Genomic DNA, 14,568 nt, shown 5'->3' on the forward strand with positions numbered 1-14,568 from the left:
TTGGAATCAACTCGACGGCACTTAACAACAACAACAGTAGATACCTGTTTTCATGTTGAAGGGAAGAGGGAACCAGCTCCCTCCCATAGGGCATTAGGCTGCCTTGCAGAGGGCTGGCAAAGAAGCAGGCCTCCCTTTGCTCATGCTCAGTGAATTCTCTGCAGACTTTGGCTGCATCTTGCTGTAGTGAGTCCTCTGAACTGATGCCATGGTTCACTGGAAAAGGCATCTGTCCATGTAGTTCATAGAGATGGCCATCCACGTTAAACAGAATAAAGTGAAAGTTTACTTTGTCATCTACCCGGCACTGGCCCTCCTGCACCACATTATCATCGGTTGCCTGGATGGCCTTGTTCTTTTCTAAGCATTTTGCTCTGTCTTCAGGGGATATCTCTGTTCCAGAAAGAAACTTTCAGGACTGACCCATTCTTGAATTCCAGTTTGTCCTGATGATTGGCCACTGCATGGATAAGCCCAACTGTACAGGAGTTCCCAATGGTCTGCTTCATAAAGTACATTTTAGGACTAACTTCTTGTCCCTTCAGTTCTTCAATCTGTTTTTTCCTAAAATTCTCATGCTGAGCAGTGAGCAGAAAGAGCAGCCACAGCACACAGGCAGGTGCTGGTACTGAGCTCAGTGCCTCTTCCTCCAGCCCCAGCACATCCACGAAGCAACACTAGCTGGCAACCCCCAACCGGGCCAGCACTTTGTTCAGCATCTCGTGGTTGATCTTCATCAGTTTGAGCTGCACCTTTGAGAACAGCTAAAGAAGCTACAACCAAGAGAAGATGAAAACAGCTCAATTGATTCTTAATATGGGTGTCAAGAACATTTGATGGAAAAAGGACAACCTTTTCAACAAATGAGAGCAAATTTAGATCCTTACCTCATACCATATATAAAAATTAATTCAAAATGGATCAAACTCCTAAATTTAAAAGCTAAAACTATATGACATCGCAATGATGAGCAACAGAAAGAAAAAAAATTAAATTTCATTTAATCAAAATTTAGAACTGTAATGCTTCAAAATACATGATCAAGAAAGTGAAATGACAACCCCCAGAAAGAGAGAAAACATTAACATGTCATAGAAGGGGACTCCCAAAAGTTCATAGAAAAATTTCATTGTCTTTCGATTCCTTTTTTTCCATGAATTTCTGAAATCTCCTTACATATCTGATAAGGTTCTAAGTATCCAGACTAGATAAAAGACAACAGTAAAAAGAACACAATTAAAAAATGGCCAAAAAATGTGATAGTCATTTCTCCAAAAAAAGATATACAAATGACCAACAAGCACATGCTTGACATCATTAACCATCAAGGAAATACAAATTAAACTGTAACCTTGCTATTCAAAATCGACCGCGTGGTCCAGCACATTGTCCCGTAGCACCACACCATGACTCCCTAGGATACCTATATAATCCAGAAGCATAGTAAGGGTTGGAAAAAATGTGGAAAACTTGGAACCCTCTTACATTGCTTGTAGGAATGTGAAATGGTACAGACATTTTGGAAAACACTGGCAGTTCCGCAAAAGGCTAAAAGGAGAGTTAACTTATGATCTAGCAAGTCCATCCAGGTATACCAGGATGCTTCAAAAAGTCCATGGAAATATTCCATTATCTTTTTTTCCCCTCCATTATCTTTTCATTCCATTTTTCCATGAATATTTAAAAAACCCCTCTTATATCCAAGACAAATGAAAATCAATATTCACACAAAAATTTGTGCATGAGTGTTCATAGTAGCATTCTTAATAATAGTCAAAGATAGAAACAACCCAAATGTTATCAGTTGATAAACAAAATGTGATATATCCATACAATGGCTATTATTTGGCCCACAGTGATACATGTTAGAACACAGAACTGGGAACACATTATGGTAAGTAAAAGAAACCAGTCACAAAAGGGCACACACATACTACAAGATTCCATTTATATGAAATGCCCAAAACACTCATATTTATATATACAGAAAAGCAATGAATGGTTATGCAGAGCTAGAGGGGATGAGGATAGAGATGGGCAATAGTTAAAAGCATATGCAGTTTCTTTCTTTTTAAAGAAAATTTATTGTGTTAAAATACATGTAACAAATTTTGCTCTTTTAATGATCTTAGTGTCCAAGTCAGTGATATTAATTATATAGATCATGTTCCATAGCCATCTCCACTATCCAGTTCTGAAAGTTTTTCATCACTACACCAAAAACTCAGCACACTTTTAGCAGCCCCTTTCCATTTTCTGTCCCTTCATCACTTATAACCACTAATAAACTTTGGTCTCCATGCATTTGCCTATTCCAGAGATTTGATATAAATGGGATCATACAATATCTGTTCTTTTGTGACAGACTTATTTTAGTTAATAGGATGTTCTTGTGTATCAGAACTTCAGTTCTCTTTATGGCTGAACAGTATTCCACTGTATTGATAAATCACATTTTATTTATCCATTCATCTGCTGATGGCCACTTGTGGTTGTTTCCACCTTTTGGTTACTATAATAATGCTGCAGTGAACACTGGTGCATGCATGAGGTGTCTTTTAGAGGGGATGAAAATGTTCTCTGGTTGTGGCGCTGTAGGATCAACACTGTATTGTGAACTACAAGGTAGGCAGCTCAAACCCGCAAGGTGCTCCTCAGAAACTCTATACAGGGTGAGTATGAGTCTGAACCAACTCAATGGCACTTAACAACAACAACGAAGATGTTTGGATCCATAACCAACACTCATGGAAGCAGCAGTCAGGAAATTAGATGACGTATTGCATTAAGCAAATCTGCTGCCCAAGGTGTCTTTAAAGTATAAGAGCAAAGATAACAGTTTGAGGATTAAGGTGTGCCTGACCCAAACCATGGTATTTTCAATAGTTTCATGCATGTGAAAATTGGACACTGAATAAGGAAGACCATAGGAGAATTGATGCATTTGAGTTATGGTGTTGAAGAAGAATATTATTGAAAGTATCACGGACTGCCAGAAGAACAAACAAATCTGTCTTGGAAGAAGTACAGCATAATGCTCCTTAGAAGCCAGGATGGCAAGACTTTGTCTCTCCCACTTCAGTCGTGCTATCAGGAGGAATCAGTCCCTAAAGAAGGACATCATGCTTGGTCAAGTGGAGGGTCTGTGAAAAAGAGGACAACCCCAAGCGAGGTGGATTGGTACAGTGGCAGCAGCAATGGGCTCAAGCTTAACAACTGTGAGGATGGAGCAGGACAAGGCTGTGTTTCGTTCTGTTGTGCATTAAGGTCACTATGAGTCAACGGCATCTAACAACAACAACAAAACTGTGATGGGAGCATGACCCTGTGGATACAGTGAAAGCCAATAAATTGTACACTTCAAGTGGGTGAATTGTACGGCATGCCAATTTGATCTCAATAAAGCTGTTAAAAATACCCACCCCCCACTTATTGGTTATTTTCTTCCATGTTCATTTTCCTGTTAATATGTACATAGCTCACTTCTCTCTTCTAAGAAAATAACACTGAGGCAAGAGGCAAGCCTTTAGAGTGGAAAAGTGAGTTTTAGATACCAGCAGGATATCAAGGGCAGGTGTCCACCAAACTGTGAGAAGTTAAGGGCTGAAGCAGCAAAGGACAGTCAAGGAGGTAGGGTGGGCAGGTGGGGAGTACTCCGTTGGGTCTGGGTGCCCCAGCTAATATTCTGATATCTGCATCAGACTCGCCACAGACTGCCCAAAGGAACTGTGAATGGAGCCAGGCCACTCTCTTACCGACATGGGCCAGCTGATGCAGGTGAGCACGTGGTAGAGGCGAAAGAGATGAACCAGGTAAAAGACGAGGATCATTATCAAGTCGCAAATGGTGACCACTTCAAAGTAGCTGTAGGCACTGTAGTCCTTCTTCAGAGAGCTCCTCACACAGGTGAAGGCAATCAGGAGCGTGACCTGAGACATAAAGAAGGAGACATCAGAGAAATCCCTGCCACGAGGGCTACCCAGGAACAGACACCGAAGCAATAGAAACAAACCAGCTGCCCTCTGTCTCTCTCTTTCCCCCACGTCCAAACTGAGGAACTGCTAAAATTCAGGCTATTTTCTCACAAATTGGCAGGAAGAAAACACACACAAAAAAAACAAATAAAAACCCCCAAACAAACCTATTGCCACAAAGTAATTTCTGACTCACAGCAACCCTGGAGAACACAGCAGAACTGTCCCAGAGGGCTTCCAACGCGGTAAATGCCACATCTTTTGCTCATGGAGCAGATGGGGGGTTCAAATGACCAATCTTTTGGTTAGAAGCCAACTGCTTAACTACTGTGCCATTAGGGCTCCTTGGCAGGATGGTAAAGAATGTGTAATTTCATATGTTGTTGTTGTTGTTAAGTGTTGTCGAGTCAGTTCCAACCCATAGCAACCTTGTATAGGTTTCCAAGGAGCACCTGATGAGCTTGAACCAGCAAACCTGTGGTTCAAACTGACTTTGCAGTCCAGCACATTAATCCACAGTCCCATACCAGACACAGCCTTTTACAATACACGCCAGCTGTGAACGCTGGGACTGATACGACTAGCTTTGCTCTTTCTGAAGTTTGTTAAATTGTGCCAGGCAGGAAGCATCCTCCAAAAGGAAGCAGGTCATATAGGAAAATAATAAAGAAGACTCCTTCCATATCTTTTCTGGTCACCCACCACACGAGAAAAGGAGAGTTCAGCATTTACATATTTGGTTGAATTCTGTGAAGTTGCTAATATTTGGCTGTTTATGACTTACAAACATGGCAATTCATACATAATACCTTACTGGTTGCTACACAATAAGTTAACATCCCCTGGTGCTGACAAGCATGATTTCATTGAGGCCACATAAAATCCTGTAATGTAGACAAGATCATTCTCATTTTCAGATGTGGAAACAGAGGCACATGAACTTGAAAATCACTCCAAGGCTACCCTTTATGCAGGGGAGGTGGGATGTGAACCCAGGACTGTCTGACACCAATGATCATGTTCCTCCATGTCAGCTGAGAAAGGTGGATGAGTTATCGACCTTGTGGGAATTCTGGTTTAGAGGTTGTGTTTGTTCATTGGAGCAGGTAGTATGAGCTCACTAAGAATCAGTGGACTCTGTAGCAAGGAGGGAAGTGATTAACTTTGTAGTCTAGGAGTGGAGGTCCCTGGGACCATCAAGGGAGAAAAGTGGAGTGCGGGACCCTACCCAGAGAAGCAGTGACACCAGAGATGGAGCAGAGACAATGATGTGGAGAGATGGAGCGGCTGGGGACTTTAGACCCAAAGAGGGAGAGGGGCTGTGTGCTGATGACCAGTGGGGGGGCAGGCTTGTAGGGTATACCCTTTGGTTGGTTGATGATGCATGGAGGGAATCGTAACCATGGCAATGAAACAATATATGATAGGATGAATGTAAAGCTAATGTTCTCTTATGTGATAGTTCTCCCATGTAAACTATCACATAATTCACAATAAAATATTAGAAAAAAAAAAAAGAATCAATGGACTCTTGGTGTGGTGCTGTAGGATCAGCACTGGACTCTGAACCACAAGGTTAGTGGTTCAAACCCACCAGCTGCTCCTTGAAAATCTTATACAGGGTCTCTCTGAGTTGGAACTGATTTTACAGCACTTAACAACAACAAGAAGACTGAATAAATGAATGAATGAATAGATAGGCAGTGACTTGATCAGGTAAATATTATGAGCATGGGAACAGAAGATTCTGAGTTTTTATGAAGGGCCCTCAAAGACTATAAAATCAGTCCAGGCCACTATGAACACTCATGGAAGCAGCAGTCAAGAGATCAAACAACATATTGCGTTAGGCAAATCTGCTGCACAAGACCTCTTTAAAGTGTTGAAGAGCAAAGATGTCGGTTTAAGGACTAAGGTGTGCCTGACCCAAGCCATGATATTTTTCAATAGCCTCACATGCATGTGAAAGTTGGACAATGAATAAGGAAGACCACAGAAGAATTGATACATTTGAGTTAGGGTGCTGGTGAAGCATATTGAAAGTACCATGGTCTGCCAGAAGAGCAAGCAAATCTGTGTTGGAAAAAGTACAGCTATTATGATCCTTAGAATCCAGGATGGCGAGACTTTGTCTCTAATACTTTGGATATATTATGAAGAAGCACCAGTCCCTGAGGAAGGATATCAGGCTTGGTAAAGTGGAGGGTCAGAGAAAAGAAAGATGATCCCTAACAGGATGGACTGGCACAGTGGCAGCAGGAATGGGATCAAGCTTAACAACAATTGCGATTTGTTCTATTGTTCATAAAGTCACTATGAGTCAGAACCAACTTGACAGTACCTAACAATGACATACCACACAGAGAGCACACCAAATACCACTCAGGTGTCAAACTGCATGAAACATTTTAACCAGTAAAAACCAGTTGATTTTGGCACATGGCGACCCATGTGTCGGAACAGGACTATGCTTCATGGTACTTTCAATGGTTGATTTCTTTCATAAGTAGATTGCCAAGCCTTTATTCCAAAGAGGTTCTGGGTAGACTCCTCTCTTACACATAGAAATTGAATTAAGTTAAATGTTGTACCATGCAGAAATATCTTAGGACCTACTAGATGCACAACAAATTTAGGAAAAGATGATTTTGTATTTATTGCTTCTTTCCTATACAACAGTGGCTCTCAAAGGGAGAAGGTCTGTGTGTGTTAGGTTTGTCGCCTAGAGAATGTTTGGCAATGTCTGCATACATTTTTGGTTGTCACAACTTGGGGGTGATGATACTACGGACAACACATGGGTAGAAACCAGGGATGCTACTAAACATCCCACAGTGCATACCACAATCCCTTGCAACAAATAATTTTCTGGCCCAAATATGGATAGTGCTGCTGGGAAACCTTGTTGTAAAAAATGTAAGTCTACAATGAGAATTCGAGCACAAAATGCATCCAAGTCTGGTAAAAGTAGCCAATGCTGAAGATACTATTACCTAGAACCCCTCATTTCTAGCATTATGAAGACCCTCTGTAATCAGCACAATAGCTAAAAAGAACTCTCAGCTTGAAGCTTAAAGGGGGGCAGATCAAAACAGAAGAGTGTGGCTCTGACGTGAAGGCACGAAGGGACCCTCAACATTTGCGTATTTCCTTTTGCTAATGAGCAACGTGAGTATTTTCATTTTTCGGTTCCTCTCCAGCCATCCAGCCATGCTGAAATAGTGAGTCACGCCAAGTGGTTGTTTGAAGGCTCCGAAGAAAGCCTCTGCCTTACTCAGGACTGTGCTTCATCACCAGTTTACCTCATGCACCAGAGGCTTTTTATTATATTCCTTAAAATGCAGATAATTCAGGATTTTGCACTGTGGTTCCTAGGTGGAGAGCACTTTGGTAAGAACAAAGATTAAATAACTGTTAAGAACTCTTCATCTATGGCAAGGTCATGATTTTTTCATGGTGACCCAGGGATTTGGGAGTTTCCCAATTAGCAAAAGGGACCTGGGCAGGACTTCCTCTCTGATTCCTCAGGGATCTGCTGTAGGAAGTACATTATTACTCTGCCACAAATGTGCCAAATGTCTTTGGGAACCATGCTAATGAAATACAATTTCTCTAACTCTTTTCAGTTAGCCAAGGGCCACCAACCATAGGCCTTTCTAAGGAAAGTCCAATTTTCCCAGAAGATGTGCATGCTACTAAAAGCTTTTTTTTTGTCCAAGAATTTATTCCTTCCTACAAAGAATACGATGGCTTCATACAATAAGCACTTGACTACGAACCACGAGGTCTGCAGTTCGACTCCACCAGGGGAGAAATATGAAGCTTTCTGCTCCTGCAAAGTTTTAACACCTTGGAAACCCCATATGGAGTAGTTCTGAGTGGGAACCACTTGTTGGCATGGGAGAAAGATCTGGTGATAGGCTTCCATAAAGACTGTTGTTATTGTTAAGTACCCTCGAGTTGGTTTTGACCCTTAGCAACCCTATTTAGGGTTTCCAAGGATAAGCTGGTGAGTTTGAACCTCCAACCTGTGGTTCAAAGCAACCTTGTGTTCCAGTACTTTATCTTAAAGTGCCACACCAAGATTACAGTCCAGGAAATCCTATAGGGCAGTGCTATTCTGTCACATGGGGTCAGAATTAACGTGACAGCAACTAACAACAGCAACACTTTAAATAGCTAGGAAGCTATATGCCGTGGAGTCGGTTCTGACTCATAGCGACCCTGTACAGGGTTTCTGAGGCCATAAATCTTTACAGGAGCAGAAGGCCTCATCTTTCTCCTGCGGAACAGTTGGTAGTTTCGAACTGCTGACCTTGCGGTTTGCAGCCTGATCCATAACCACTAAGCTACCAGAGCATCTAGTGCATGTAAAAAAACAAAAACAAAAATAGATTTGGTTGAAACCAAACTTTTCAGAAACTCTTTTAAGACCTGCAAATACTTAATCATTCATTGGATTAACAAACATTCAGGGGGCAGCCAGACAGGTGAAGCAGCAGAAGAAAAGATTGGAGAAAAGGACCCAGGGTGTTACTTTCCCCTCTGCTTGGATCTTTCAGAACCTTTCTTGTTTGTTTCCCAGTTAGGGGAAGGAAAAAAAAAAAAGATACAGAAGGTAGTTCTGATTCTAGCACAGAAAGAAGGCTGCGGGGGTTCCTCTAGAAAACAGATGTGTTTGCTTAGGGTCACCTCAGTGTGATACCAACCAAAGGACTCATTTGTTTCTTTGGCTCCAACTAGCTCCTCTCAGAACGGTGTGGTCTTTTATATCTATCATGAAAGTTGAAAAGAACATATCTAGCATAATGTCCATGGGTTTAAAAGTAATTCTTCAAGAACTTTCAACTTAAAGCAAGAGTCTTGCAGACCAGACACAAGAATCTTTTGTTATTGTTGTTAAAGTGCCGTCAAATTGGTTCTGACTCATAGCAAACCAACCCTGTTTAGTGTTTCTGGGGCTGTACATCTTTCGGGAGCAGAAAGCCTCATCTTTCTCCTTTGGAGCAGCTGGCAGGCTTGAGTCATCGACCCTGTAGTTTTAAGTCCAGTAAAAGACTCTTTTTAGTAACTGAAATCATGGCAGATTGGACACATCCCTTTCTTTCCCAAACTCGGTCCTTGCTGACTCCATGGTCCTATTTTCCAACCTAGGAGAATTCTGAGTAGAAAGAAGAGATGATTTTGATGAAAGGATTAGTGGATTTCAACTTCACAAGGCATGGAGTATTCCCATAGCACCTGAAAGAAACCACTGTCCCCTGAGAAATTAAGAACCAAACCAGTCTGGTCCTAACTCAAATACACATACACAGCCAGGATTCAAACAGCTCGCAGGACCCCGGCCCATATTCTCAGGCTGGATAGGCATCGCAAAAGAAGAAATGGAATTTTGAATTCCAAGATGGAACGTTTCAGGAGAAGATGCAAAAGGCAGCTTCCAGGAGATGCACCTTCAGAGCTGGGCAGCAGATACCTCTACTGGCCTTGGGGAGCCCTGCTGGTCACTCCCTGGAACCTGTCCTCTGGAACATACCCTGAGCAGGCTGCCCCAGCCAGGTCTGGTCCACTGGGCAGTACCTGTGTCTGGCTGAAGAGAGCACCAGACACCTTTGATTTTGAGAGCCCTGGGCTGGAAGCCACAGGATCCTCCACCCCGGCCTCCTGTGGGCTTTTATTCTGACCTTAGAATAAAATTTCAGTGAAAGGGACAGGCAGGAGGAGGGAAAGTAAAGGATAAAAGCTAACATCAAAAGGTCTCGGACCCAATTCTAAGAGGCTTTCTGGAAAAGCCCAAGATGAAAGCCAAACTTGTTCAAAATGTCAGAGATGTAAATGGCTATTCAGCGATTGCAAATTTATAAATGTAGGCAGGCTATAAATGTCTTTGCTTGGCAGTGGGCTGGTAGGAAAAGGAATTCAATATGTTCTGCATTTTGTTGAATTCTGCCCTTGGGTATAAGGAAATTTGCTCCTGCCTTCTTGTTAATGTCTCCAGTGTATCAAGTGATCTCATTAATACCCACCAGGCTGAGAGCCTTGCTTTGGTTTACTCCCTTTGGGCGCCTCCCTTATTCATCAGATTTTAAATACTGGATCTTCCCTACCCTCTTCCATACCCACTGCCAACCTGCCACACAGTTTTGCTTCGTATCCAAAATAATAACACAGTAGAAAACATGAGACAGGGGCAATAGTATAGGAAACATTTTTACCAGGGAACCTTGAGCTGCAGGTTAACAGCTTGACTTCTGAGTCTAACTAGGCAGCAAAATCACCTGGCAGCATATGAAACCCAGATTATATGTGAATCCATACTAGGAATTTTTCTGGAAGAACACTTAAACTGTTAAGAGTGGTTGCCTCTGGGTAGGGGAACTGAATATTTCATGGACCACAATGGTTCGATTTGGGAGGGAGTGGAGCACTTTGTTCCATTATGCATGCGGGTCAACATGAGTTGGGGGCTGACTTGGTTCTAACATGATACCTGACATTTGTTTTACATTATAAAGATCACATAGTAAATGTTTTTGTTTCAACTTTTATATACATTTCTACTAGTGGGTGTTTTTGTAACTTGATAAGAAAGTCTTTTCTATACATTTTGTTGTGTTTTAGATGAACATTTACACAGCAAATTCGGTTCCCTTTTAACAATTGAAAAAAAAAAATGGTTACAATGCTTGCAAGATGTCAGTCAGTACTGCCATTATTTCCAGTCTGTGTGCTCTATTTCCATTGGTCTAGCATCCTTCCCCTCCTTACCATCTCACCTTTGTTTTGGGGGCAGATGTCATATAGTTCATTGTTTGAGGGAGCACATTGTTGTTGTTGTTGTTATGTGCCGCAGAATTGGTTCCGACTCATAGTGACCCTGCACAGGGTTTCCGAGGCTGTTAATACTTTACGGGAGCAGAACGCCTCATCTTTCTCCCGCGGAGCAGCTGGTAGTTTCGAACTGCTGACCTTGAGGTTCGCAGCCCGATTTGTAACCACTACGCTACCAGAGCACATTACTGATGGGTAATGTTATTTAGTCAATCTGTTCTTTGGCTGAAGGTTGACTGGCAGAGAGAGCTTCAATTCTATGTTCAAAGTTTATCTTAAAGCAATAGTGGGACAGGAGAGGGGTTTGGAGGGAGGAGGCATTCCTCTGGTCTCATCTGTCCAGTAGGTCTGCCTTCTTAAGGAATTTGAATTTTGTTGTACACTTTTCTTCCATTCTATCCAGGCCTGTAGTGACCCTGGTCAAAATGGTCAGTATTAGTAGCAAGGCATCATCTAGTTGTCTGGTCTCAGGTTTGAACGGGTTGTAGTTCATGTGGGCTCTTAGTCAAGTGGATTGTTTTCTTATTTGATCCTTTGATTTTCATCATTCTCTTTTGCTCTGTATAAGTAGAGACCAGTAGTTGTATCTTAGAGGGGCAATACAAGCTTTTAAAGTCCCAGGCACTGCTCACCAAACTTAGATGTAGAACACTGTCCTTAGGAACTATGTTATGCAGTTGACATAAGATGTAACCCAGGACTAAGGTCCTAAGACTCTCAAACCAGTAAACCAATCCTGTGAATTGTTTGGATATGTCTAAGAAGATACAAAAGGCAGTCTTTTAGGATGTGCCTTGAGGTCTTTATGTCACATATATAGACCTACCATTTTCTTCAAAATAGCTGCATTGTTGTTGTTTATAAGTGCTGTTGAGTCTGTGGTGAGTCATAACGACCCTGTAAAGGGCTTCTGAGGAGCAGCTGGTGGGTTTGAACCACAAACCTTTAGGTTAGTTATTGTTGTTAAGTGCTGTCGAGTCAGTTCCAAACCATAGCGACCCTGTTTTGGGTTTCTGAAGAGTTGCTGGTAAGTTTAACGGCCGACTTTGCCATTCCAACCAATCTTGAGGTACAGTGCTTATCCCACAGCACCACGTTCCATAGAAGACAAGTTTAAACTGTCCTTTAATAAGCATTTAGTACAGTCTCAGTTTGGTTTGTTTGCTAATACAAAAAATCCTGCCCAAAATATTTTTGGATATATTTCTTTTTATATGCATAAGTATTTCTGAAATATTCCTAGAAGTAAAATTACTGGGTAAAAGCATATTCACAATTTAAGATGTTTTGATATTTGCTGCCAAAATGCTATAGAAAAAGGATCTGAGTATCTCTGCATAGGAATTTGCCAACAAAGATTACTAGCAGTATTTAAAAAGAGTGAAAATTTTTTTAAAAAGTGGAAATTATATTTAGTTGTTTCAATTTTCATCTCCCAAATTATTGTTGTTTTTGTACAACACATAATGACCCTGGATCATTTCCAGGAGCAGCTGGTGGGTTTGAACTGCTGACCTTGTGGTTCACAGTCCAGTTTTAATCCTACAGCATCACATCAGAAGTCTCCCCCAATTACCAGTGAGTGGGTGGAATATATTTTCATATGTTTATTGGATAATGTCCACTCATGTTCTTAGATTATTTTTCTGTTTGTATTTCTTACTATTGATTTTAAAAATGTTTTATTCTGAATATTCCCTTAATTTGCAGTTTTTTTCTTATTATGCTTAAGTTTAAATTTTTTGTACAGTCAAATCTACACATCATTTCTTCAGCCCCAGGATTAAAAAAGAGTAGCCTCCTACATTGAATAGAACCATTAGTTCCCATAACTTTTTTTTTTTTCAAAAAACTCTTTAAGTACCCAGAATTTACTTTTGTAAATGGCCTGAGTGAGTGCACATGGTAGTTTTACTGTTATTCAGTCAATTGATTGTACTATGTTTACTAATTGGATAGCTGATCCTTTCCCCATTGGTTTCAAATGGCACTTTTAACACAAACTTCCACCACTCACTTCTGATCAATTTTCCACAGAATAGTCATCATAAATTTTAAGACATCTTAAAGCTCTAAAACTTAAAAACAATACTTTCCTAATATCCTTCAGTAAACTCAAAATGCTTTAACAAGTTCCAAAGGGGCTACAGTTCTGATTCTTACTGTTACAGATTGACTATGTCCCCCAAAACATGTATTGGAATCCTAACCCTTATGCTCTGTGGCTCCACCACTCATCTGTCAGTCTGTCCTACTGTGGTGGCTTGCATGTTGCTGTGATGCTGGAAGCTATGCCACTGGTATTTTGAATGCTGGAAGGGTCACCCACGGTAGGCAGACAAACACAGACTTGGAAGAAGGAGAGGTGGACTACTTCTGAATGTTTACTCACAGAAAATATTATGATAATAGCAATGAAATACTGTCAGATAGCACCAGAATACTGAATACTGAAACCTAATGAGGAACACCAGAATACTGGCAGACATAGTGCCAAAAGATGAGCCCCCCAGGTTGGAAGGTGCTCAAAGTGGAGCTGACAGTGATGATGCAGATGGAGGTAAGCTTTTGCGGCCTTCATTTGCTGATGGGGCACAACTCAAAATGAGGAGAAAGAGCTACAAACATCCATTAATAACTGGAACATGGAAAGTACGAAATATGAATCTAGGAAAATTGGAGGTTTTCAAAAATTAAATGGAACGCACAAAGATCAATATTCTAGGCATTAGTGAACTGAAATGGACTGTTATTGGCCATTCTGAATCTCACAATCACATGGTTTTCTATGTTGGGAATGCCACGTTGAAGAGGAATTGCATTGCATTCAACATAAAAAGAGCATTTCAAGATCTATCTGGAAGTATAATGTTATCTGAGATACGATAATATTCATATTGCCTACAAGGAAGACCAATTAATGACCACTGTTATTCAAATTTACACACCAACCACTAAAGCCAGTGATGATGAAATTGAAGAATTCTATCAATTTCTTCAGTCTGAAATTGAAATAACATATAGTCTAGATGTATTGATAATTACCGAGGATTGTAATGGAAAGGCTGGAAACAAAGAGGAAGGATCAGTAGTTGGAAACTATGACCTTGGTTACAGAAATGATGCTGGAGATTGCATGCTAGAATTTTGCAAGACCCACAACTTCTTTATTGCGAATATTGTTTTTAAAAAACATAAAAAGATGATTATACATATGGAAATCACCAGATGGTATACATGGAAATCAAACTGACTAAATCTGTGGAAAAGTTCCATATCATCAGCCAAAACAAGGTCAGGGCAGACTGTGGAACAGACCATCAGTTGCTCATATGAAGTTCAGGCTGAAACTGAAGAAAATGAAATCAAGTCCACGACAGCCAAAATATGACCTTGAACATATCCCAACCGAACTGAGAGGTCATCTAAAGAACAGATTTGATTAATTAAACCCTAACGACCCAACCAAGGTTGTATCATCTGCATATTGCAGGTTGTTAATGAGTCTCTCTCCAATCCTGATGCCACGTTTTTCTTATATAACTCAGCTTCTTGGATTATTTGCTCAGCATACAGGTTGAATAAGTATGGTAAAAGAATACAACCTTGTCGCACACCTTTCTTAATTTGAAACCATTCAGTGTTCCCATGTTCTGTTTGAACTGCCTCGTGGTCCAGGTACAGATTCCTCATGAGCACAATTAAGTGTTCTGGAACACTCATACTTCGCAATGTTGTCCATAGCTTGTCATGATCCACACAA

General features: G+C 40.9%; 1 protein-coding gene and 1 pseudogene across 1 annotated transcript in view; both read right to left on the minus strand.

The window, feature by feature from the left end:
- CMTM7 (CKLF-like MARVEL transmembrane domain containing 7) overlaps nucleotides 1–14,568 on the minus strand; it is a 98,126-nt gene that overhangs the window by 16,718 nt on the left and 66,840 nt on the right. The window contains exon 2 of the mRNA XM_006859173.1: nucleotides 3,756–3,929. Within this exon, the coding sequence (XP_006859235.1) occupies nucleotides 3,756–3,929 (174 nt within the window). The remainder of the gene's footprint in view (nucleotides 1–3,755; nucleotides 3,930–14,568) is intronic.
- On the minus strand, nucleotides 94–746 carry LOC102815917 (annotated as a pseudogene).

This window comes from Chrysochloris asiatica, unplaced genomic scaffold (assembly GCF_000296735.1).
Source record: "Chrysochloris asiatica unplaced genomic scaffold, ChrAsi1.0 scaffold00030, whole genome shotgun sequence".
NCBI lineage: Eukaryota > Metazoa > Chordata > Mammalia > Afrosoricida > Chrysochloridae > Chrysochloris > Chrysochloris asiatica.